Here is a 25,438-nt window from a genome sequence, read left to right as displayed (position 1 = left end):
GACTGAACGTCTACCGCTGAGTTCTCCCCCTGGTTTACAAAGCCAGAGTGATACAGGAAATACATTAAATGGATCACTGCCTTGGAAACATGGATTTGAGATCATACAAGAGGCAAAGAGTCTCACTGAGAGATGCTCAGCAGGTGCAGTGTGGAGAAAAATGTGTGCAGATCGCCACCTACTGGCACGTCCTCAGACAGCAGCACAGTCAGAAAAATGAAAAATGATGGACTGTGGAGAGAGACTGTTTTTAAAAAGCTGTTATACACTGGTTAATTAAATGCACTTTAAAATCAGCTAATCATATATAATTAATCTACCTGTATCTATGAAATGAAACAGTCTGGCTGTGATGTTTCATGTTTTGAACCATATTCAATGTGGACTCAGGAGCTCTTTTGACACCTACAGTAAACAGCCAGCGGATGGCGCTCTTACCCTTGTAGATAACATTGCAGCTATGCCCAGATCCTGAGTAACTATCATCCTATGTAGCCTCTCATGTTGTAAGCTGCATGTCTGATTGTAACTACCAACTAATATATGTCCCATCTATGCAAAAGTGGGAAAATGTAGTCACACTGTCTGTTTTTCAGTCCTGTGCTCACACCTCCTATTTTTTTTTTGTTTGGCTGTTGTGCAATTGTGTTTAGCAATCATTTTGAAACTGAAATTTAATGAAGTTACACTGAGTTCGATAGGTTGAAACTACCAAACTAGACAGGTGTTGACGGTGTTCAGGTGACGGTTGGTACCCTCCAAAAATGTCTGATTTGCTGTTGATGGCCTCACATCCCCATTCCCTCCAGCCCTGGATTGACTTAGCCTAACTCTGGGTTAGCGAGTGAGTGAAAGGGGACTCAGCTGTCCCAGGGTCCACTCTTAGCCTAGCCCTGGGCTATGAATAAGCAGCGTGAAAGGCCATGTTGTGGCCTAGCTAATCGACTTAGCTTGTGTTTTACCATAATTGTAGCATTGACTGTCGCCTAACATATATCTCTATGTAGGCGTGTCTGCTTTTCATTGGTCTAGTCTGGTTTATCGGTCTAGTCCATAGATGCAGTTAGCTAAATTTGATAGCGGTTAGCTAACCTAAGTTATTACATGAGCTACTTTAGTTTAGTTTCCTCCACCTTTCCTTCCTCTTCCTCTGACTTCCCTTTCCTGTCCACGATACGTCTGCTGTCACAGCCTGAGAGGGCGTGTTATGCAGACAGAGAATGACCAAGCTGAACTCCAAGTTTTTGTGAAATAGCAGAGACTGAGACAAGTCTTTCCTTAGCGCCACATGCAGAGCGCACAGAGACAGTAGACGATGCAGATGTTCCTCAGATAGCAGACAAGGACATGTGTCATTGCTTTTGATGATAAGAAAAGAATTAGACCGTGTCAGGTGTATTCAGGTGTAGGAGTGTCATTCATGGCTATTTGGGGTAGAAAGCTTAAATTACATATGACTGGAGTTACATACGTCACATTCTTATCTTATCATGAAAAGCAATGACAGATGTCTGTGAAGATTCTCAGTTTTCCAGGTCATGGTCAAGAACGGTTGAATGTAGGACAACTAGACTTGGTTGCAGAAACAACATTTTGCCTCTCATCCAGGAGGTTTCCTCACTGACTGGTGGGGAGTCCCAGGTATTTACCTCTGTGGGGCCAATGTCATTGTCAGCTTTTAAAAAAACCTGGTCATTTCATTTTGCTTGGAACACATTTTTTTAACATAAACCACTGACCATGTCTGCTACAGTTAGAGGGTATATTGCTGGATTCATCACAGTCATACCTTTCCAGTGAATGTTTGTAGTGCTGTATTTCCTCAAGGCATCAAGATATTCACATTCTGTTCTTCAAACATGTAGAGGAACCTGCTGCCCACTGTCACACCAAATTTGGGACCAGTCAAAGCTTGCACAAACTGTAAAAGTGTATCATCTCCCACTTGACCTGGCTTTATTTTTCTTTTATTAATTCTTCTTTAATTTAGGGGGTGTGTCACAATATCTGTAAATTTAACCAATTTGCAGGAAAATGTTTCTATACAAGAATCCATCTCATATGTGGGAGACTATAGAGAATATAAAAAAACATTGCTGTGCTTTGTTCTACCTCAGGTAGGGGTGTCTCAAAGCGAAAGCACTTTTGGGGGCCTTCCTTCTATCTTGGTAATGTTGGGTCACTTTCACAGCTGCTGTGTTTAGTTCAGATGAATCGAATCCTGGCGTCTTTACCCCCTTGGTGCTGTTCGTTTGGATCAGTGAGAATGTGTGCACCAAATTTTCAAACCAGGGTCGCTTGACAGAGGTGGTCTGATCAGTGAAGTCTGGGGCGTTTTTTTTTTTTAAAGTGATTAAGGTAACTGCACTAATACTGCCAACTGTACATGGTTGTTTTTCTTCGTTTCTGAAATCGCTAACCTTTTGTTTTATTCCTTTTGCCGAGGTTTTTTTTTAGAAGGTAAGGAGACAGAAAATGTTTCTGAAATATATTCCCATTGAATCACTTAATTATTGTACTGGATCTATATTTGGGGATAATGAAAGCCAATGTCGGCATGGGATGGAGCAGGAAACTTGGAATCTCCACCCAGACATGTTTTCCTAAGCAGCACCAGTGAGCAAAGCTTCTGTATGATATGTGTGTCTGTGAAAAAAATGCAGGAAATTTGTTTCACTTTTGTAGCATAAAACTGAAACTTAGCTGGATCATAAAATTCATGCACATGTTGTTGTGGATCCAGTTCTACCATAGTCCTGCCTGTGGCTGTCAAACACAGCCTGCAGGATGCATAGATTGAGGCCAGGAATGTAACAGGAGAATTTCATCTTATTCTTATTCTTATTCTTATTCTTATTCTTATTCTCGATTAACATAAGCCTTAAAGGAGTGAAAACAGAAGGGTTTTTTTTGGGTGAATGGTATGATGGCATGGCACAATAACTATCCATTTTCATACCACAGTACACCATGAAACTGGTACACTGCTGCAACCCTAATTGAGGAAAACCCCATGTGGTCCTGGCTGGGCTGTCATGCAGTGTATCTCTTTCTCCACCTCTGCACACTTTGCCATGATCTAATTTACACAGTGGTAGAGACACTGACCGATAACTGCCTAGACAAGACAGGAGTCCACCATATGTAATTATTATTAATGCAGTTTTATAGCTTCAAACCTTTTGAGACACTCTTTCCAAGTATCTTACCTGATTGACTTCCTCATGCATTGTCCCAAGCTTCTGGGATGACAGTGGCCACACATGCACCTGGGAACACAGATATAACAATGCAAGTCAGGTTTGTAACAGTCGCACTGCTTTCAATAATGTGCAAAAACACATCATAAAATTTTCTATCCTGCCAAGATCTGGAGGCACTGAGGAGGAAAATTTAAGGACGTTTCCTGTAACATAAAGCGAGCAGTAGAATAGACGATCCATCATTAAAGCGAAAACATAATCTGACTTCACCTTTGGATTTCCCATGTCTCTGCCCTGACATGTACCTTCATCTATATAGTACCTCACGCAGTAGATTGACAGGTGACCATCCCATTGCCAGTGTGCTGAGCTGGTTCTGCAGGTTGAGAAACCATAGAGGCACCAGCAGTGTCTCTTTGAATAAGAGTCATTCACTTTAGTGTGCATTGTCTGATGCACGTGCCTCATTTGGGTCTTCAATTTCAGGTAAGGGAGGTGGTGAAAAATCCCCCACCTTGTAATTTTCATTAGAGTGACTGCTTTCGCTGTCCTATGCTACTATCCATGCTATCACTATCTGTATTAATGATGCTGATCTTGACATGCACGCCAATAGGGCATACATTGTATGGGATTACAGACTCCCATTCTCCGAGAACGTATGCTAACTGAGAAACAAGAAGTTAACACTGGCTGGAGTGGTGCGTTCAAGTCATCTCTGAATGCTCTCTGTGATTGTGTCATGACCTGGTGATTGACCTCCATAGGCGTCTGTTTACATCTGTTAAACTTTAAAAACTTTTTAAACACCTTTCCACGAGCAATCATCTTCATTTTTCTTCAGCTTTTCCTCAAGAAAGTGATGCCTTGAATTAGAGCTTGTAATCCTTCCATCCAGTTTGTGTTTTCACACAGAACAATGAACGTTTATTTATTGTATTGTGAGATATCAGAGCCATTGTAAGTGCAGCCACAAATATACCTCCCTAGTGTCTGCAGAAATATGCAAACATTGAGGTGAGGTGACCTCAGAGATAAGAAGGCAAGGCTGTTCAGTTGATGTCTCAATCACCTCAGAACCTTTAAAAATCCTTGAACTTTTACAAGCACTATTGTTTTCAACTCACCCTGAGCTTTAGAGATGCTCTTGTGATTAGAGGACTCAGAGATCTTTCCAACAATGGAAAGCATCACTGACTTTCATGACAACTCATTTGTATCCTGTGGTGGGATTCCTGAAAGCTTATACATTATATACATATGTTATAAATGCAGCTAATATCTCAAAACAATTAGAAGCTCTAAGGAGCTCTTTCTGTCTTTATATCTCTTTTATGGAAACTAATTGCATGTGAATGAATATGAGATATATTTATGATTGTTTCACATGTATCATTACACATTTCAATTCAGTTTCTACAGTTCAAAAAACTAGTCACAAAGTATGCATGAAACTTGAATATACAATATAAATCCTCCATGTGCATTGTGGTTTTCAGAACCTATGCAACTGGTTTCCTCATAATAGAGCAACTGGTCTTCATAAAACTGTTTTCTGAAGTAATCATGATATAATGAATAATGATTAACTGTCAGTTGGTTACCAAAAAGAAAATTTCAGCAAAACCGGTGTTAGTGCAATAAATGTAGTGTTAATCCAATGTTGTTGTTTTTTTATATCAGTGCATTTTCTGACATTATTTTACATGTTTTCAATGAAATACAGTCAGATTTGTAGGGTGAGAGGGTGAAAGTGATTCAGACACATTTGAGCGTCGACAAAAACATGGAGGCAAAGCAACTTCTGGGCAAACATTACGACCAAATTGAGTCGGCAATGTTTTTTAGAATTGAAAAAAAGGGTAACATGACCCAAAGTCGGATCTAAATCTTGTAAGGGAAATTCTCCTTGTTGCTTGTTGAGAGTTGCTAATTCTCAGAAGAATTACAGACTCGGTGTGATGAATCAGGTCTCTTTAATACATGCAGCATGGAGGGAAGACTCATGCAGAGTGTTCTCTCCAGATCTCCACAATGTCTTGGCATTTATACTGTTCAACAAAAAGACAAATGCTTGTCACATGCACCTCGTAATGATAAAATCTTTCCTTCAAGAACAATGACAATTTGGGGGAGTTCACTCATCCTGTCTCAGTTACAATGGATCGCACCCTAAAAACTTCCCCCTTCATCCTGTTTCCCCATTTTCCCCATTCCCCATTTCACCTTAGTGATCAAAGGCCACAAAGACTTTTACAATTCACAGACTGATTCCCGAGACTAGCAAGTCATCTAATTCCTACATTCCTCCCTTTTGACACAAAGTGTCAACAGAACATATTTAGGAATTACATCAAGAAAAATCTCAAATCCGAAAAATCACCAATACAGATCCCAAATAAAAAACAAACTAGGATTACACAAATTCATCATCTGATTCACTATAAGGGTTTCCTGGTGCCCATTCTAACATAGGGTGAAATTCTGGTTTATCATTATTACTTAGTTCAAGGGGTATTTTGACATACAAGGGTGTTTTCTCTTCCCCAACTACCCCATTTATCCATTTATATATCAGGGCCCGGATACAAGTAAGCGCACACGTACAAAAGCATAACATAATACAAAATACAATGAAAACAGGAATAAAAACATGAATTGCCATGGCACCCCAGGGGCCAAAATGATCAGTTAACCATTTGTTGAAACTGAAACCTGCTCATTCTGATGGACCAAATGCGTTTCGAATTTTTTTAAGGGCGGTTATCACGTTAGTAATGTTATCTGAGTTGTCTGGGACAAGGGTAACACATGCATCCCCTGTTAAGTTTAGTGTCATGCATAAACCTCCAGTCTTTGCCAAAATGTAATCAAGAGCCATTTCATGTTTTAGGAGAGTTAATCTATGAGACTTATCATTTGCTGCTAAATACTGGAAACCTTTTATTGTTTCATTAGCAAAAGCAGACATTGAATAAGTTATATTATCTATATGATCAGCCAGAAATGTGACACCATACCACGGCAATAAACCAATACCCCATTTTTCCCCTAAGGAAATACGCCAATGGTAAGATTCAAGTGTAGAAAACTGTGCCAATTCTCGTCTTTGAATATGATGGTGTGTTGAATGTTGGTCTAGGGTTATAGGGAGCAAGGCTAGATTTGTAATTGTGAGATTAACAAAGTAGCAACACCCGGACCATCCTGGAGGTAAGAAAAGGAATGCCTTATCCCCACAAAACCAGTAAAAATTACCAATAGGTGGTATGCCTTTATATGCAGGAGCACTAAGGGCTTTGTTAACTTTAAGCGTTTCACCATTTCTGAAAGTGATGTTAATGAAACCAGAATCCGGTTTATATGTGGCTAGGCTTACAATAGGATTTGGGCAATGTGACACTCCCATAAATTGACCTGTACCATTAGAACATAAACAAATAGGGTGGGCAAGATTTTGGTCTATGGGAACCTCGATTGGATCAGCATAAGTTGAATTTAAAATAACAGCCTGTGGGAGCATATGATCACAGAACCATTCTATACAAGATAAATACACAGCTGTCTGATTTACTGTATGGTCATATCGTTTCCTATTGGCATTATACCATACACGGTGAGAAAAGAAACCACGATTTTTCCACAAAGCATGGAAATTGTGACAGACATTAAATGCATATTGAGAATCTGTGTAGACTGTGATGGTTTGTCCTTTTCCTAGAATAAAAGCACGGGTTAGTGCAAACAACTCAGCTGCTTGAGCAGATAGATTATTAGGTAATCTGGCACTTTCAATGATATTATGTTCCGTACATATAGCATAAGAAACACAAGGGGAACCACTAGAAGGGTTTCTCATGGCAGAACCATCTACAAAGAAAACACAGTCAGGGTTAGACAAGGGTGTGTAAAACAACGCATCACGTGGTTTTGACACAATGTCAACAACTTCTAAACAAGAATGAGGTTCTCCATCTTCACTTGTAGGAAGCAGAGTGGATGGGTTAAGGACAGTACAGCGTTTTAAGGTCACATGCGACATTGTTAGTAAAACATTTTGCCAGTGCAATAGTCTTGCTGGTGTTAGGTGAGCAGTTTTTGCTTGAAGAATGAGGGAGTGAACAGCATGTGGAACATGCACAATTAGAGGACACATAGCAACAATGTCAGCTGTGGCCATAACTGCTTCAGTAACGGCTGCTACAGCCCTTAGACACGCTATCATAGCCCTTTCTGTTGCGGAAAGTCGTTTTGAGTAGTAACCTATCGGACGCTGTTTGTCACCATGGGATTGTGTAAGGACTGCTGACATAAAACCATCACGTTCAGACACAAAGAGATTGTAAGGAATGGTAGGATTAGGGAGTCCTAAACAAGGTGAACTAGATAAAGCTTGCTTTAACTCAGTGAAAGCTGTTTCTGCCTCTGGAGTCCAAGTCAAAAAGTCAGTCATGGTCAAATGTTTTCCCCCATGTGTGATGTCATACAGGGGTTGGGAGATCTCCGCAAAATCACGAATCCATGGACGGCAATAGCCTGCTAAGCCCAAAAAAGACATCATCTGCTTTTTTGTTTGTGGTTTTGGAACATCCAAGATGGCCTGGATGCGGTCCGGACCTAATTTGCGACCCTCCGGAGTGATAATATGGCCAAGATAACGCACTGTTTGCGCAACAAGCAGCAGCTTGTCTTTTGAAACTTTGTGACCGTTTTCTGCCAGAAAACAAAGCAATGCCACTGTGTCAGCTTGACAATTTTCTCGTGTAGAAGAACACACCAAAAGATCATCAACATACTGAATAAGTGCACTGCCACACACTGGCTGCCAATGCGACAGGTTTTCAGCTACAGCCACAGTAAACAAAGTGGGGCTGGAGGCAAAACCTTGTGGCATCCGCGTCCAAGTGTAACATTTACCATTGAAAGTGAAAGCAAACCAGAATTGTGAGTCAGGGTGAACAGGGATCAATAACCGTAAACCAACAGGAGTCTGCCGGGACCTGTGACATTAATGTTGCAACATTAGGTACAGTTGGAGCTGGGTGTTGAACAGCTTCATTTACTGCCCTGAGGTCTTGGACTGGTCTCTAACTCCCATTTGGTTTCTTTACAGGCAAGATGGGGGTGTTACATGGTGAATTAGGGCATTCCACTACGGCACCTTTATCTATGAGAGACTGAATGACAGGAGCAATGCCTTCATTTGCTTCAGGGCTGAGCGGATACTGTCTTTTACAAGGCCTATAAGTTGACTTCGGCTGGACAATAACAGGAGATGCACCTTTTATGTTCCCAAAATCGAATTTGCTTTTAGCCCACAAAATATCAGGTACTGTTGAAAGCAATGCTTCCTCTTCAGCAGTCAGTGGCATAAGGTTAACTTCTGGTGTGTGCATGTGAACAGACTTAACGACCGTTACTCTGATTCTCAATGGATAGGATGTGATTTGGAGTGAAGCTGAAAAAGAGCTTCCATCTGCTCTGACTTGCCAATCTGAGGTCTCTAAAGCTATTTTAACCCAAGGTCCTATGGCCTTCCAAGTACAGTCAGAATATTTTGTCAATGGAATGTGAGGCACAAGACTAGGTGAAAACAGTTTCTTTTGAGATTCAGAAAGATGTACAGATGCAGCTGTAAACTGTGAACCCACAAATACTCTATCTATCTCTATTATGCCAGTCCCACCTAGATCACAAATTTGTTCATATGTGTGATCTTTAGCACTTGATGAGACATGTGACACACATTGCAGACAGTCGGGTGTCTCTGACATTTGTGGTATTGTAGATAATAGTTTGTCCATATCGCAAGGATCGATAAGGTCCCAAGAGTAATAATAATCACTCTCAGAAGAGCAGACAGGATATAGACCAGCAATACCACATTTTATTTTGATACCTGTAGGATCACAATGTACTTCAATGCTCAGAGCGCACATAAGGTCTCGGCCCAGTAAATTAATAGGGCATACGTCAGAGAGGAGGAATGGATGTTCCCCTCTGTAATCCCCAAAACACACAGTTAATGGTTCAGAAATTGGTTCAAATCCTGGAATGCCTGATGCTCCTACTGTTTTTAGGAAATTTGTTGTCTTAGGTGCATTAGGGAGGATTTTAGACTGGATTACAGAAACCTGTGCTCCCGAGTCCACAAGGAATGTCACATTAACACCCTGTACATTGAGAATCAACTTAGGGGGTGTTGTAGCACCTAATGTTAACTGTACACACTGGTGGTATGTAACTACTGGTTCATTAATGTCATTATTAGTGTCAGAATGTGTGATTGTGTCTGCATGCTGCTCAATGCTCTGACCTGCCTCCGCTGTTTCCTATGGCTGTGTCACTGGGAATCCTGGAGACTGAACAGACAGTCCTTTAGGTGGTGAATGTGGCCAGGAGTCGGTTTGTTGGAAAGTCCCAGGAGTGGCACAATTCTGTGAGATGTGCCCGTAGCCTTCACACCTGTAGCATCTCAACCTGCCATCCAACTGCCTTGGACCTGCTGGCTGTGGACCCAGTCTCTTTCTCCCTCTGCCTCTCTGGTGAGACCATTTTCTCTGCCCAGGATGCTGTGGGCCCCCCTGCTGGTAGAACATCAGCTGAGCAGTTTGAAATTTTCTTGTCTGTTTGAAATCCAACTCTACCTTATTCCTTTCAGCGTGCAGAATATGTGTCCATACAGTTGTTATAGGCTCAATTTCCCAGCCAACACAGGTAGCCATGACTCGGTTCTTGAGGTCCACCTGGAGGCCATTCACCAGCGCAGTCTTTAACGGGTCACTGTATGCCACGTTGTTCGCGTCGATGCCGGAGTGAGCTGCAAAGACAGTTTCTAGGCGTGCATGATAATCAGCAGCAGACTCACCCTCTTTCTGTTTGGTGTTGTGGATCTCAGACCAGCAGACTCTGAGAGGGAAAGCTGCACGCACTGCCGCACTCCCAACTGCAGGGTTTGTGGACCACTGTGCAGGCCGCACATTTACCCATCGGAGCTTGAAACATTTGCGACAGACAGCCTCCACCTCCTGCAAGGTTGGATTATACATGGACAACAACTGCTGCATTGCTGTGACCCATTTCTCACCTCCAGTCTTTTGCGGATCAGGTAACTCCTCCGCAATCTCCTTCAGTTCATCTGGATGCCATGGCCTGTACACAAACACCTCTGAATCCCAATGTTCATGTGCCTTGTCTCCTGTCGGTCATGCTTGGGGGTTGGGAAACATCATCATAGGCATCTGGGGTACGCCTCCTTTGTCCCCTTGACTTCGTAACCAATAGTCAAAAGATGCTGCCATAAACGGAGACTTCTTGGGCGAGTTAAGGTTAGTTTGCTGATTCTTTGGAGTCAGAGAGAGAGCAGACAGGTCAGGGTACAATGCTTTTTCTTTCTCCTCCTCTTCAGAGTCTCCCTGGTGGCTTTTAGCTGCAGGGGTGACCCTCTGCTGAGAAGTTGTCACTTGGGGAGGAGGGGCTGCAGGCATGGAGACAGCGTATGGAGGAGGCAGAGCCATTTCCCTATTTCTTGCCCTACATTTTTTTTCTCCTTTCCTTCACACATACTTTCTTCTTTCATTTCTTGTTTCAACATTAGTCCTGTTACTGACTTTGCTTCCTTTATATCTGCTTCTCTTTCCCACTTCTGATAAGCTTGCCAGTTCATCTTTCTCTTCCCTACTTTCTTTCCCTGCATGTTTTCTTCTAACAGTACTCTACACCTTCTTAAACAATCAGTACTCAATGTGCCTATCAATGGAAACACCCCCTGCGTAACATGGTGCCAAAGTGGAACATCCTCAACCACATTTTTTCCCCATTTTTCTGCCATTATTTTAGCAGGGCCTGTAGAGGGTCAGGTAAAGGTTTTAATTTCCCCGTTTTGTTCCCCATATTCCTAACTGACTCACTACTGGGACAGGTGTGCTTTAGACTCTCAATGGGCTTATCAACCACACAAAATTCACAGTCACGCTGATCTTCCCATACAAGTATGGTTGGATCTTATCAAACACACACTACCTTGGAGTAACTCATTCAGCCAGGTAGTTTGTATGACACAGTCCGAGCAACGTACCCCTTTAGTGTGCGTACATACTAGACACCGAATGAGTCACAACAAAGTTTATTTATTTTACAGTTTCTCCACTCATACGCCCATTTTATTGTGATGGGGCATTCTATATCATGATGTATGATATTAATACAGTATTATACTATATAATTTCTATTATATTAGCATCAACCGCTTTTATTTCAGTCTCTAATTATATCTAATAGAATTTCTGAATTTCTACCAGAACTCCTTGCTATTTCTTAATAACACATAACATACACATAGACATACACACAACGTTGTAGATATATATATACACACATACATTCGCATATGTATGTATGTATGTATGTGTATATATATATATATATACACATATACACACATATATATACACATATACACACACACACACACACACACACACACACACACATATATATATATATATATATATATATATATATATATATACATATAATGAGCTCTTTTCACGTGAATCACGAATCCCCACAGCCTCTTGCTGTACCGATATCTCTATTTTTTTTTTTTTTTCTATTTTCTGCTCATACAGTTTCATCACCACAAAGGAATTACTTGAAACCGGTTTACACTGCCCCTCGGGTCTTACGTGTAAACTGTCCCAGACCCACGCAGGAATTACCTGGGAACTTAAACTCAATACCATAAAAACTTCCAAACTTACACAAGAATTACATGGAAGCCATTCCCAAACCTACACAAGAATTACATGGAAGCTGTTCCCAAACCTACACAAGAATTACATGGGAACTGACGGTTGCACCCACACAGGAATTACACAACTCGTCTAGAGATTGCTTCATAACACCATACTCACCTATTAAAATAGATGGAGCGTCCACTGTCTGCCACCCGTGCCTGACCTCAGGCGGGATCCTGTCCTCCGTTTGTCGGAGCGGAACTTTCCCTGAGTCGTATGAGACTCCTGCCGGCAGTTGACCCTCAGTCGAGGCTCAGGTGTCGATCAGCAGAGCGTCCATCCCATCCTCGTCGCCAAATTATGTAAGTTCACTCATCCTGTCTCAGTTACAATGGATCGCACCCTAAAAACTTCCCCCTTCATCCTGTTTCCCCATTGAATGCTCTTCTCACCTTAGTGATCAAAGGCCACAAAGACTTTTACAATTCACAGACTGATTCCCGAGACTAGCAAGTCATCTAATTCCTACATTCTGCAAAGACTGCAGTGTGTATTTTATTATTTTTTGTTTTTAACTAGTGTAGCAGCGCAGCTGGACGGGTGGATGTCTGTCGGTGGGCCCACCACTTTGATCAATATCTCAACAATTGTGTGGATTGCCATAAAAAATTGTACAATTATTCATGGTCCCCAGAGGATATATTGAATTCACTTCGGTGATCATGTGACTTATCCTTTTGCACTAGCAGCTCAAAGTTTTCACTTATCCTGTGAAATATCTCCATATTTGCTAGATTTATTAGTGCCAAATTTGGTACATTCATGGTTCCCAGCAGATGAACTGTAACTTTGGTGACTGACGTTTTTTTTGCGATCCATTTGAGAATAGAGTAGCCTGTGAATGTGTTAAACATGTGTTTAATGGCCTCGTACATGATATAACACTAAAAGTCTGAGGCTGAAGCTACATATCCCAGGCCTAACATTAGCATCCACGCTAGCTGTTGATCCATGTAATGTTAACAAGGGAGCAGCACTGTTTGTGTATTTATGTGTAAAGTAATCAAATAAAGTGCAGGCTAATTAAATGTTATTTGTCTTAACATAACCGTTGAATGATTGGATGCTTACTGTAGAAGAAAAACATACTTGGACAAGCAATACAGCGGTTAGATTTAGGTTGTGTGCTTCACTTTTACAAGAGAGAAGATGTGAGGGATAAGGCCTGAGTTCAGCAGATGTGATGGTATCTAATGCAAAACAAACAGAGCAGGCCTGAGCTGCTATCATTACTCTGCATTCTGACATAGTCGCATCATGGCTCACAGATTGACCTATACAGAAGCAGAGGATTTGCCCGCCCAACAGGTTTTTTTTACTAATTTAACCAATACCCCACAAAACAATGTAGAAAGCTAATAACATGCCCACGTTATGCTTGGCCACTGTTGGCAGTCAGCTGCTTTATCGCACATTCGCTCTTGTGTTTCAGGTTTCTGAAAGACCATAAAACAGACAACTCCCTCGAGACTCTCGTGATATCGAGCATAACTCTACATACAGCCTCAAAAGCACAACGTCAACATTATATCTACATGTACTGACAAGCTTGACATGCCTAACATGGCTTTGAACATTACTCTTGTCATTTTATTTATCTTTTAAATTTTTATTTATCTTTTATTCTTCTTTTAAAATACATTTTTACACTCTGCATATCCTGCGTGCTTTGTGTTAGTTTCCCACACCGCCGTACATAAATTGTTTAATGTTTTCTTCATTTGCTTGTTTTGTCTGTTGCATGGTTTTCCTTAAGGTGCAGTGCTTTGAGCTCTCAGGGCCACCGTAGAAATCAAAGGTGCGGAGGGGGAAAAAAAAAAAAAAAAGTTTGGACAGCTTGTCAGTGCTGTTCCACCTGTCTGCGGGATGTCGATGTTGACTGGTGGGAAACCTGACAGCTGAGCATCTCTCTTAACTCCTTGTCACCGCCCATGTGAGGAGTTAAACAGTGTCAAAACAGTTAAACTTCTCTGTGCTCCGTCACAGGCTTCAAAGTGCGTCCCGTCTGGCTCCTCTCACCCAGTCTGGAGCTCATTTTCCCCCAAACGGAGCAAAGTTTAACCCTGGAGATGAAAATATCTGTTGTGTCCAAGAAGCTGTGGTCGGTCCACAAGCAGCTGGTTCTCCTCCTCACCCCGCTGGTGTTCCTGCCTTTGCTCTTCACTCTGCCGGAGAAGGTGAGTGGATTTCCGCTGCGTGAATTCACGTGCGGCGTTTTCCTGTTTATTGTGAATGGATGAAAAGAGCACTGGCAGCAGGTTTACGTTGTCCAAAATCAGACTTATTCTCAGTTTGTTAAATCGTGACTAAACAAGTCAAATTCAAAGTTCACTGATTAGAGCTGAAGCAATTAAGATAGATAAATAAAGAATAAAGAGTAAAGAATCGGCGCCTAATTAGATAATCAATGGTTCATGTCAGTTATCATTCGAGTATAAAGAGAGAAAATGCCAAACATTCTCCGTCTCCCGCTTCAGAATGAGAGGATTTGATGTTTTTCTTCATTTTTGATTGTAAACTGAATATTTTTGAATATGCACTTTTGCTTGAACAAAAAAAAAAAAATAAAATAAAATAAAATAAATATGTGAAGCTGTCACTTTGGGAAGTCGCAATTTGTATATTTTCACTATTCTTAAGCATTTTATAGCCTGAACAATCAATAAAAAAATTGTAAACAAACTAAATCTAAAAGATTTATTATATCGTGTTACATTTATTAAGTTTATACGGAGCCATTAATTTAATAATAATGGTTATCATCATTATTATATTATAGAAATAATAACTTGGCATTATGCCACACAGGCTATAGACCATTTTTCCTGTAACATCTTTTTCTTGTTTTCGAAGGTGGCTGAACCTTAACGACCACCTGTTGCTTATCTTTTAGGAGGGAAAATGTCTGTATGTGGTGGTGCTGATGGCTGTGTTCTGGTGCACAGAGGCCCTTCCTCTGGCCGTCACCGCAATGCTTCCAGTCTGCCTCTTCCCAACACTGGGAATCCTTCCATCCAAGAAAGTATGCCCTCAGTACTTCCTCGAAACCAATTTTCTCTTCCTGAGCGGTCTTGTGATGGCCTCGTCCATCGAGGAGTGGGGCCTGCATCGCAGAATAGCCCTGAAGGTCCTGACGATTGTGGGAGTGAAACCAGCATGGTGAGAAAGCTTTACAGGAAAGTCATTTGAAGGATATGTCTGGTTATATTCTGTATTTTCCGTGCAGTTGCCAGAGTAAATGTTGGCATTGTACGTTTCTGCAAACCACGGATATGTTAGATTCTGCATGTTTGTGTGTAGATATGTAAACATGTATATGAGCTGAGTTTCTCATCATGAGGAGGTGACCATTAGAGCCGTGTTCGCAGCAAGAAAACTGGGTATTTTTTACGAAAAGTTGGGACATTTGCCAATCGTGTTTGTGGTGACATAACCAGGTTTTATGAGCCAAAGATCTTTTCCTAACCATAACAAAATTAAAAAGAATTGATTAACAGTTCTAACCGTTCTAACAAGTGTTGTCCGTGTAGCTAAGGCCTGGAAACTGTGCCAAAACAATTAAAACATTTGAAACACACCAGTGAGCCCCGTAGTTCCACTGGGCGACATGGTCTTTTATTGTGATGGAAATGGGCTCTGTAGTTATGATATGATATGATTTGATGATGATGATAATACACCCAGTGTGTACCAATCTGCAGCTGAAAATAGTCTCCAACAAATACACAATTTACTCCTATTGCTAAAAACTAGTGTCCAGTTGTTTTAGGAAAGTACTTATCCTTTTTATGACAGAAAACTACATATTTGTGACCCATTTTAAAGATTTACATCTTCAGCCTTCATGTGTTTGGGTCTGAGAGCCACAGACAGCAAAGGGAAGTCAGAAAGTTCTTCCCAGTCAGCAGCCATGGCAGTGATTAGTGTTGCTGATCACAGGTTGTGTATCGAATTATTTTCCTAGGCTCATACTGGGAATGATGATGACCTCGTCCTTCCTGTCCATGTGGCTTAGCAACACCGCCACAACGGCCATGATGCTTCCTATTGCTAACGCCATCCTGGAGAGTCTGTTTGGAGACCTGGAGACCCTGAAAGAGAAGTGCAAGTCCAAAGACGACCCTGAGGGTGATATAATAAATGGTATGTTTGTAATGTGTAACTTCAGGGCAATAACTTAAATCAATATTTTTATATTAACAATAGATGAAATTGCAATGTACATATAATGTGAAAGGTGTGGTGACAGAGAAGTTCCAGTGAGTCCTGGAGAACATTTTAGTGTTTTTCATCTTGTTCTTTTGGTTTTATGGCAGCTTTGATGTTTCTTTCGCTCTTCAACTCTCAACTCTTCAGAAGAAGCTGGTTACAGTAAAACAACCCTGATTGACCTACTGTACACTACCTGTGCAGCACCACACAGACAGACAGACAGACAGACAGACGTAGTTAGCCACTAACTGGTGGTACTATAGTGAAGCATTTAGCAGCTGATCTCAGGAGATGTGGAGACCAAAAACTGAGCTAAAATCCAGTGAACATTGGATTGCATTCATTAGGTTGCCAGAGACTAAATGAATGATATCGTTGCTCCGCATCTGTTACATGTGTAAATAAGCAAAAATGTGTACATCTAGCAAATAAGCAAAACATCAATTAATGCCAGTGTCCACACGTTGTACAATACGACAGCACATGTTGCATTGTTTTAACCTTTTCCTCGTGAACCTGTAATATGTAATCTAGGATGTGAACTTTGTTCAGTTTTTCCAATACACTGTCCTCGAAGACAAAGTTAGTCAATATTCGAGTGGTAAGTGATTAATGACGTTGGATGGGCTGAAAGTCATATATTAAGCAGATCAAAAGAAACTCGTGATTTTACTCATTTTTATACCGTGGCTGCGCGTGAACGTGACAAACTCATTGCTTCACTGTCTTTCAGGTCAGTCTACTGTAAAGCTGCATTCACTGCCCTCAGTGCCCTCGGAAAAACAAATGCTGTCAATAGACGGGTAAGAAAAGCAGATCATTCGACGCAATCCTATACATCCTTCAACGTGCTGTTGTTTAAAGGAAGTTTGACATTTTGGGGAACGTGCTTATTCACTTTCCTACCAAGACTTAGATGAGAAGATCGAGACCGTTCATGTCTGCCTGGTGAATAATGCTGCAGCAAGGAGACTGTTAGCTTGACATAAAGGGTGGAAAAGCTTGTCTCTGTCTGACAGTAACAAAATCCAAGAAACATTTACAGCACATGACCTCAGGTAAAACTACAACTTGTCATTTTGACACTTAGCGAGATATAACAAAACTGGTGACCTTTGCTGGATTAGACAGAGCCTGGCTAGCCGTTCCCACGGTCACCGTGCTAAGCAAAGCTAACAACCTGCTGGCTGTAACTTCATATTTGCTGCACACACGCGGCAGTGGCATCAATCCTTTCAACCAATTCTCAACAAAATAGCATATTTCACAAGATGTGGAAGTGTTTTTACGGTTAACACAGTGACATATTAAATTTTGATCAGTTTTGATGAACAGTCTCCTCCAGACTTGGGTGAAGTTTGTGTCCTTATGTACAGTTCATTTAAGGTGATAATGTCTCGTTAAACATCTGAAGGGCGGACGGGATGGAGCAGAGTGACACAAGGTCATCTGAGGAGATCCGACTGGAGTCGCAGTATCAGCTGAAGGTGTGGAAAGGATTCCTGATCTGCATTCCTTATGCAGCCAGTATCGGAGGGACGGCCACGCTAACGGGCACCGCGCCCAACCTCATCCTGATTGGACAGCTGAAAAGGTAACTTTTTATTCATGCAGTGAAGACTTTGCATCATGAAAACAAAGCTTTTCCAGCAGCTTGACAGCAGTTTCTTTGCTTTGCTTTGCAGCTACTTTCCAGACTGCGACCTGATCAATTTTGGCTCTTGGTTTGCTTTCGCTTTCCCGCTCATGCTCCTCTTCCTGTTTGTGGGATGGATTTGGATCGCGCTTCTCTACGGGGGGTTGAATACACGGTAAGATGGACATTTGCTTACTGCAGATGAAGAAATTTTATACAACCATTTTAAATGATACTGATATCCTTCGATGTCGAGCTGCACCACTCTCCAAAGACAGGAAAAGCCAAATGTCACGATGGTTTTATTTTCATATGAGGGAAATCACTGTTAACTGTACAGTCAAAATTAACATTTTTGTTTCTCTTTGTAAATGTAAAATGATGTTCTTCTCCATTTTCCTTGTCTTCACATATTTACCACACAGTGTGTTTTTATTTCACGCAGACTGTGCTTCAAGAAACACGACCGAAGAGCGCAGGCAGAGGCCAAAGCAAAGGCTCTCATAGTGGAAGATTACAGAAAACTAGGGCCCATAAAGTGAGGACTGTGTGTGTCTCCAAATCTCATGCATTACAGGGTGAATGAGTACGTTTTCATCGCAGAGCCATATACTGACTTTCACTTTACATGCTCAATTTCAGTTTTGCAGAGGGAGCGATATGTTTCTTTTTTGTACTGTTTGCCGTTCTCCTGTTCACAAGAGATCCCAAATTTGTCACTGGCTGGTCTGTGTTTTTTGAAAAAGGGTAAGAAAGGCGGACTCGATGAAATCATAAAGTAGTTTGCTTGCCATAACACCTCTTCCTGTTTGGAAATGCTCACAGAATCTATACATTGAGAGGCCTGTGAATCATCCATCTCTGTTAATCATTTCCTCCTCTTGTTGCTCCGCAGGTACGTCTCAGATGCAGTCACTGGTGTGATTATTGTGTCTATACTGTTTTTCTTCCCCTCGCAGAAACCTTCTCTGAGCTGGTGGTTCGACCCTCAAGGTCAGCAAGCTCTTAAACAACGCACCTATTAATGTTTAGTTTACTAGACTTAGCACTCTGATTCATATCTAATCTATTGGCTGTGATAATGTGATTGAAGTTATGTTATAATCAGGGGAGTTTGATTAGATTTGTGTCAAACAAAACGCTGTAACAGGGAACAAAGTGAGCACATCATCCAGGAAAGAGGTATGAAAACAAACAGAAGTCAGCAGCTTGCGCGGGTGCATCGGGACTGAAGTCAGTGGTTAATATTAATGAGAAAATATTTGTCAAAGATTCAAAGACATTCGGTCTGTGTCTCTCGCACAGCTACTGCAAAAAGCTGAAAATAAGCTGAGGAATGTTAATAATGTAGATTAGAGAGTCTGAGTAAATTTCCTGTCTGGAGCTGAAACTGCAGTTTCTCTGTTTCTGTGATTAGAATAATCTCTTAAAACTATGTTGTCACACTTTGGGGTTTTTGTTTGTGTGTCAGTGTGCGTTTGTGTGAGCATGCGCACAACTTCTATGCACGTGTTTCGTGTGTGTTGGAGACGTGTGTGTGTGTGTGTGTGTGTGTGTGTGATTGTGTATATTATGTTCAGCTGGTCAAATAAACCACCACATGCAAGGGAAAAAAAAGCACATCATGGGGTTTGTCCCCTCTCACTGTAGGTCAGATGTAACAATAGAAAAGAATATAACATTATTTTCGGCCAGAGAGAAAAAAAAATGTCTTTATTTCATCAAAACATTCAAATCAGCACATGAGGATAAAGTACAAATATGGAGAGAGAAAATCATTAACATATTCAACACAATAAACAAGCAAAAACTTACAAAAAACACATAAAATTAAGCGTAAAACATGAAAACATAAAACACTGGATTTTGGCTTTTTTTTTTTCGTTCTAATTGCACTTTGACTAAAAGAGACTTGTTAAAAAATACTGCACCTTATTGAGCCTCTGAGTCTCTTTTAGCTTTTCGAGTTCTTGCTCATTACTCTGTAGAATATTTTTAAAGTGAAACCATGAATTAAAAATGAATCCCATTAATCTCGTACTGCATCAACAGACAGCAGTGATGCTGTAGAAAACCTTGTGCTTATAGAACATGTCGTATCCTAAATACTTTCCAGGACTAATAAAGTATGGTAAACATTTCCAAGTGTATATTAAATCCTATTTTATTACATATCAAACTTTTGAATAGAAGTTCTTCATTGACTGTTTCCCTCCATGTTTTCTCTCAGGTTCAAATGCTCCTTATGTCCCTCTGTTGTCATGGAAGAAAGCTCAGGACTCTGTTCCCTGGAATATCATTCTGCTCCTCGGAGGCGGCTTTGCTATGGCAAAAGCTTGTGAGGTGAATATGTTGGTACATGCACAGTACTTACAGCTACAGTTTGCCAACATGATGAGATGTGTTGAAGTTCGCTCACATGTCTTCAGGCAATAGTTTGAGACTGTGGGAAATGCACAAGAAGATCATGAGCAGATCATTACCACTCTCATGACTTTATGATAAATATGGAGCTGCAGGGTTTTGTTTGGGTTAAACAAAATAGATGTAATGTGTTAATTTGTGTGTTCGCCTATAAAGGTGCTGGTAGATTTGGCTGCCATTGGACCGAGCTAGGCTAACCGTTTCCCTTAAGGCTAACAGCAAAGCTAACATGCTGGCTGTAGTCTTATATTTAAAACAGTAGTATTTAAATATGTCACAATACTGTTTCAGTGTGACTTAAAGATTTTGTTTGTTTGCTAAAATTTGCTTGAATACCTGATTTGTGACTCTAAATGTGAAAGTTTACATAACTGCCACAGCCGCAGTCGTGACAGTTATGTAATGTCTCTCTCCTCTCTTGTTGGCTCTGCTGCTCTGCTCTGTTTTGGTTCTCTTCTCCGCTTTGCTTTATTATGTTGTGATTTGATCTTTGACCCTTAACCCCGATCTTGTGGCGTTTGGCAGGAGTCTGGACTCGCCTCCTGGATTGGAGGCCACCTCCAGCCTTTGGCAGCGGTCCCTCCTGCTGCAGCTGTGATGTTGATCACTGGTTTCCTGGCCTGTTTCACTGAGTTTGCGAGCAACACTGCCACAATTATCATATTCTTGCCTGTCATTGCTGAGCTGGTAAGACCGGTTATCATTGTAAAGATATAGAATTAATAGAGTGTTTTTAGCTGTTGGTAGCTGAAGCACTGATGAAGATGACAGTCAGTCAAACTGGGACTCAGATACAAGACAAAGCAGTGGAAACTCATGCGCTGGACAGGCAGCAGGGTTTGTCGCTGACCCCGTCCTTTGTGTTGGTCAAAAGCTTAGTAGGCTTGTTAAACTCTTGCAATCGTTGTTCTTATGTCTATAGCCTGTTGGACATTAACTGCTCTTGTCAGTAATCATTATCTGGGGATTTGTACTCTGCTGTGGCGCCTATACTGCAGAGCACCGACTCAGAGAATCATTCCCTGCCTTCTCATTTGTGTTGAAACTTACTGAACCATAAGCACCCATAATTTTGCTCAAACTTCACATAACATTACAGAAAATATACATATTTTTTCACTTACCTCCACTGATATGTAGCCATGCACATACTTTTGGCTTTACCCGTCCAGGTTTTGAGATGACTCTTTTGATTGGCCAAAACGTAATTTTAAAGTCCAGTAAGCACTAGAAACAGAATATAATTCACCTCCACTGTACTGGATGGTGGCAGAAATCTTAGATGGATTTCTCAGAATCTGGAGAGCTTAGACCAAAACTGCCTGCATGGCTGCACACCTTCCCCTTCATTCAGGTTAGTGAGAAGATGTTTGTGTTATTTGGCTGATTAGACCATTTGAATTCCCTTTCAACTTAGCTTTAAACTTAGATAAAACTGTGTTTTTAGCAACCTGAAATACTGAACAGCCATTGAATGGATTGCCATTAAATGTTGTACAGACATTCTTGGTCCCCAGAGGATGTTGTCTAATGATTTAGCTGATATCCTGCCTCCAGTGCTACTGTAAGGTTCACATTTGTGGCCTTGAGTTAAATATCTCAACCACTATTGGATGGTTTGCCATCAAATTTTGTACAGACATTCATGTTCCCCTCAGGGTGAATTGTGAAATTCGTATTATGACCAACTTTCTGCTAAACTAATGACCGTCCAATCAGCCTCAGCTATACTTTGTGTTAGTAGGAAATGTTAGCGTGCTAACACACTAAACTAGGATGTTAAACATTACACCCCATAATGTGACCATTTTTGTGTTGTCATCGTGAATATGTTAGCATGTTGACATTAGCATTTAGCTCAAAGCACTGCTGTGGCTCTGAGCTGTTAGCCTGGCTGCAGCCTCTTAGCTCATGCAGACTATTTGATGTTAAAAATAATATGACAGACTGGCAACACAAGACAGATGCTTTATGGCTGCACCATATTACATGAAATGGAAGAGCTCAGAGTATTTAGTTTCTTTGGACACCTTTTCTAGAATGTGAAGTTGATCCCTCTGGACCCCGTGAGGTTTCTGGGCCTCCTGTTTTTCTCACTGTGTGTTGTCTTTGTCACTGTAGGCTATTCGTGTGTCAGTGAACCCTCTGTACTTCATGATACCTGCGACAGTAGGATGTTCATACGCCTTCATGCTGCCAGTGTCCACGCCACCCAACTCCATCGCCTTTGCATCGGGACACCTCATGGTCAAAGACATGGTAAAGACACTCACCTCAGCACCTGATGCTAAAACATTTTGTTGCCTTCCATCGCCTTTCCTCATGTTTGTCTGTTTCTCAGGTGAAAACTGGCTTCGTCATGAACATCCTGGGTATCCTCTGCGTCTCTCTGGCCATGAACACGTGGGGCGTGGCCATGTTTAACTTGAACACGTATCCTGAATGGGCTCACCCCATCAACAAGTCTGCTGCTGTTACTGATGTGCACTTGTCGTCCGTGCAGTCACTCAATGCTACGCTCTGATCACTCGCTCTCAGCATGCGCACAGAGGAGGTATCAGAAGATTGTAAATAGATTTAACTTTTAACGGGGACAAAAGTCTGTATGTCGACATCAACTCTGTGTCACTAAAATGTCAGAGCAGTTTGAGAGCTTCAGCTGTTATCTGTTATGATGAATTTATTAAGTTTATTATACTCAAGTGTCCTCGAAGGCCTTAAGAGATAAGATTTCATGCTGTGAACTGTGAATACTCCAAGTTTTACAACTCTGATTACAAAAAACTTGTGACTCTGTGCGAAAAATAGGTAACAACAGAATATGATAATTAGTACACAAACTGTGTTTACCAACCACAGTTTTTATGAAGTGTTCCTGAGCTTGTGAACGACTGAGCCTCTCCATGATGCCCCTTTCATACCCAGTCATACTATCACCTGTTACCAATCAACCTGTTTACCTGTGGAATGTTCCAAACAGGTGTTTTTGGGGCATTTCACATCTTTCCCAGTCTTTAGCTGCTCCTGTTCCAACGTGTTTGAAACGTGTTGCTGCATCAAATTCAGAATAAGCAGATATTTACAAAAATCAATGAAGCTGATGAGGTCAAACATTAAATATATTGTCTTTCTAGTTTTCAGATGATTGTATGTCAAAAAGGATTAGCAGTTTATTAATTTACACAGTGTCTCAACTTGTTCTGAATCAGGGTTGTAAGTTAAAAACAAGCTACATTATTTTACTCTCTGCCGTCTTAAAACTGGACCGCAGAGACGTTTAACCTCAACAGCAGCCGAAGCTGTGAAGAGTTTTTTATATATATGAATCTCCTGCAGTGTGCTCTTTGTATTGGTGCTGCTAGGCTGACCTCTGCTGGAAGAATAAGAAACCTCTGTGAATAATTCTTTTAAAATATATATTTTTGGTTAAAATCACTGAGAGATTGGGGGCGCCGGTAGCTCACCTGGTAGAACGGGTACCATCAAGGCTGAGTCCTTACCGCGGCGGCCTCGCCTTGACTCCGGCATCTTGCCGAAAGTTAGAGAAGATGTCATTCCTGCTCTCTCCTTCACCTTTCCAGCCGCTCTTCTATCATAATAATGCAAAAATACAAAAAAAAAAATCACTAAGAGATCATGTGACTTGTTCATGCATTATAATACGCGTGTTTAGTTGCCAAAGCCATTGCACAAAGAGTATTTTAAATCTTTTTTCTACATTAGCATATGAATCCTCTCTAATGAATGTGTACATTTTGTTACTTGATACAAATTCATATAACTGCTGTTACAAATAAATTGAGTTTGTATGATGATAATTCATGTGCATGTGGTCTCTGTTTTTCCTGTAATGAGTACCCTTAGCAGCTTTACTGTTCTTGTAATCAGAACACTTGCAGCTGCTAAGCAGTGTTTTATTTAATAGAAACTAACAGTGAGAGGAAAACCTCAGTCTTCAGGTTTTGTAGCTCTCCTGCTGCAGGTCTCACACATATTTAACTCGTTTTGGCCTCTGCACATACAAACAGCCAGAGAGGGAACACAGTTGTAAATTCTTTGCAGTGTTTGTTTGGGGTAGTAAACTGAAGTCACGAGGCCTGACAACAATGGTTAACTTGTGTAGGACTGTGGTGGTTACTGAGTGTTAGCAGGGTCGGTGCAAAAGGTCCTGTTCTATTCAATTGCAAAACTATGAAATACTCAACCAAAAGCCACAGACCAGGACAGGATGTACTCGGCTGTCTGCAGCTCAAACATCGCCTGACAAGACTGACTGACTGATTTCACCCAAAGTTCATTTATATCTTTGCTTTTCGAGGATCCAATGGAAGATTAGAAATATTTTCATATTCAGTTGTTAGTCATAGTAAATGTAATTGACATTTTTTTTGGTAACAGCCATAATAACTGGAATTATGCTTTTTCATTAAATCCCTTTTTTCTTATTTCAAACTCTCTCTGCACATCACGAATATAGACGAGCTAAACACACTTCCAATAAAGGCTGAGGAAACTGAAAACAATACTGGACAGCAAATTCAGTGATAGCAACGACAATTTAGAGATAGACCAATGGTATTATAAGAAGAATTAGGGAAGGGAACCAAATTAAAAAAAATATATAGGCTATGGAGTAACGGTCAAATTAGAGTCACTGTCAGGAAGAAACAAAGTACCACCAGTCAAAGATTAGCACAAAGTACCTATAAGATGTAGAACACAGCAACCAGCCAAGTACACGCACACAGAGTCCACAAGAGGAAAAAATAAAAAAGACTAAGCAGAGGTGACAAAATGGCGAATGTATGCTAACAGTTAGCTACACTGCTAATGACACTAAGCTGACCTGAAGTAGGTAAGAAAAACACTATAGAAACTACTGTACTAGATAAAATAAATATTCATGCCTGTTTTATTCATTTCTACGCTGTTTCTGACGAAACATCTGAGGCATCCGGTGCTTTTTTCTCTTAGGTGGAAAATGTGCATCAGTCAACAGCTTTGTGTGTGCAAGAGGAAAGTGTCGACAACAGGAAACAGGCCAACATGAGCCTGAATACAGTCAAATGGCTAAACTGCCCCCCTTCACCAGATCAGTGCGAAAGAAAAAAACAGCTTCTGGTGTCAGTCCACCTTTTTCAGTGGTGGAGGATTTAAATAAATGC

At 41.0% G+C, this 25,438-nt stretch overlaps 1 protein-coding gene across 1 annotated transcript; it reads left to right on the top strand.

Moving 5' to 3' along the window:
• Nucleotides 1-13,989: 13,989 nt before the first annotated feature.
• Nucleotides 13,990-24,089, top strand: slc13a3 (solute carrier family 13 member 3). Its single transcript, XM_076741094.1, has 13 exons — nt 13,990-14,178; nt 14,895-15,160; nt 15,966-16,144; nt 16,947-17,016; nt 17,628-17,807; nt 17,899-18,024; nt 18,295-18,387; nt 18,492-18,596; nt 18,745-18,842; nt 20,080-20,192; nt 20,799-20,960; nt 22,395-22,532; nt 22,615-24,089. Exons 1-13 carry the CDS (start codon nt 14,071-14,073, stop codon nt 22,795-22,797), a joined length of 1,821 nt encoding a protein of 606 aa, XP_076597209.1. The 5' UTR covers nt 13,990-14,070; the 3' UTR covers nt 22,798-24,089.
• The last annotated feature ends 1,349 nt before the right edge of the window (nt 24,090-25,438 follow it).

This window comes from Chaetodon auriga, chromosome 10 (genome assembly GCF_051107435.1).
Source record: "Chaetodon auriga isolate fChaAug3 chromosome 10, fChaAug3.hap1, whole genome shotgun sequence".
Lineage (NCBI taxonomy): Eukaryota > Metazoa > Chordata > Actinopteri > Chaetodontiformes > Chaetodontidae > Chaetodon > Chaetodon auriga.
The sequence above is the reverse complement of the archived record's forward strand: the minus strand, read 5'-3'. Positions and strand labels throughout refer to the sequence as shown.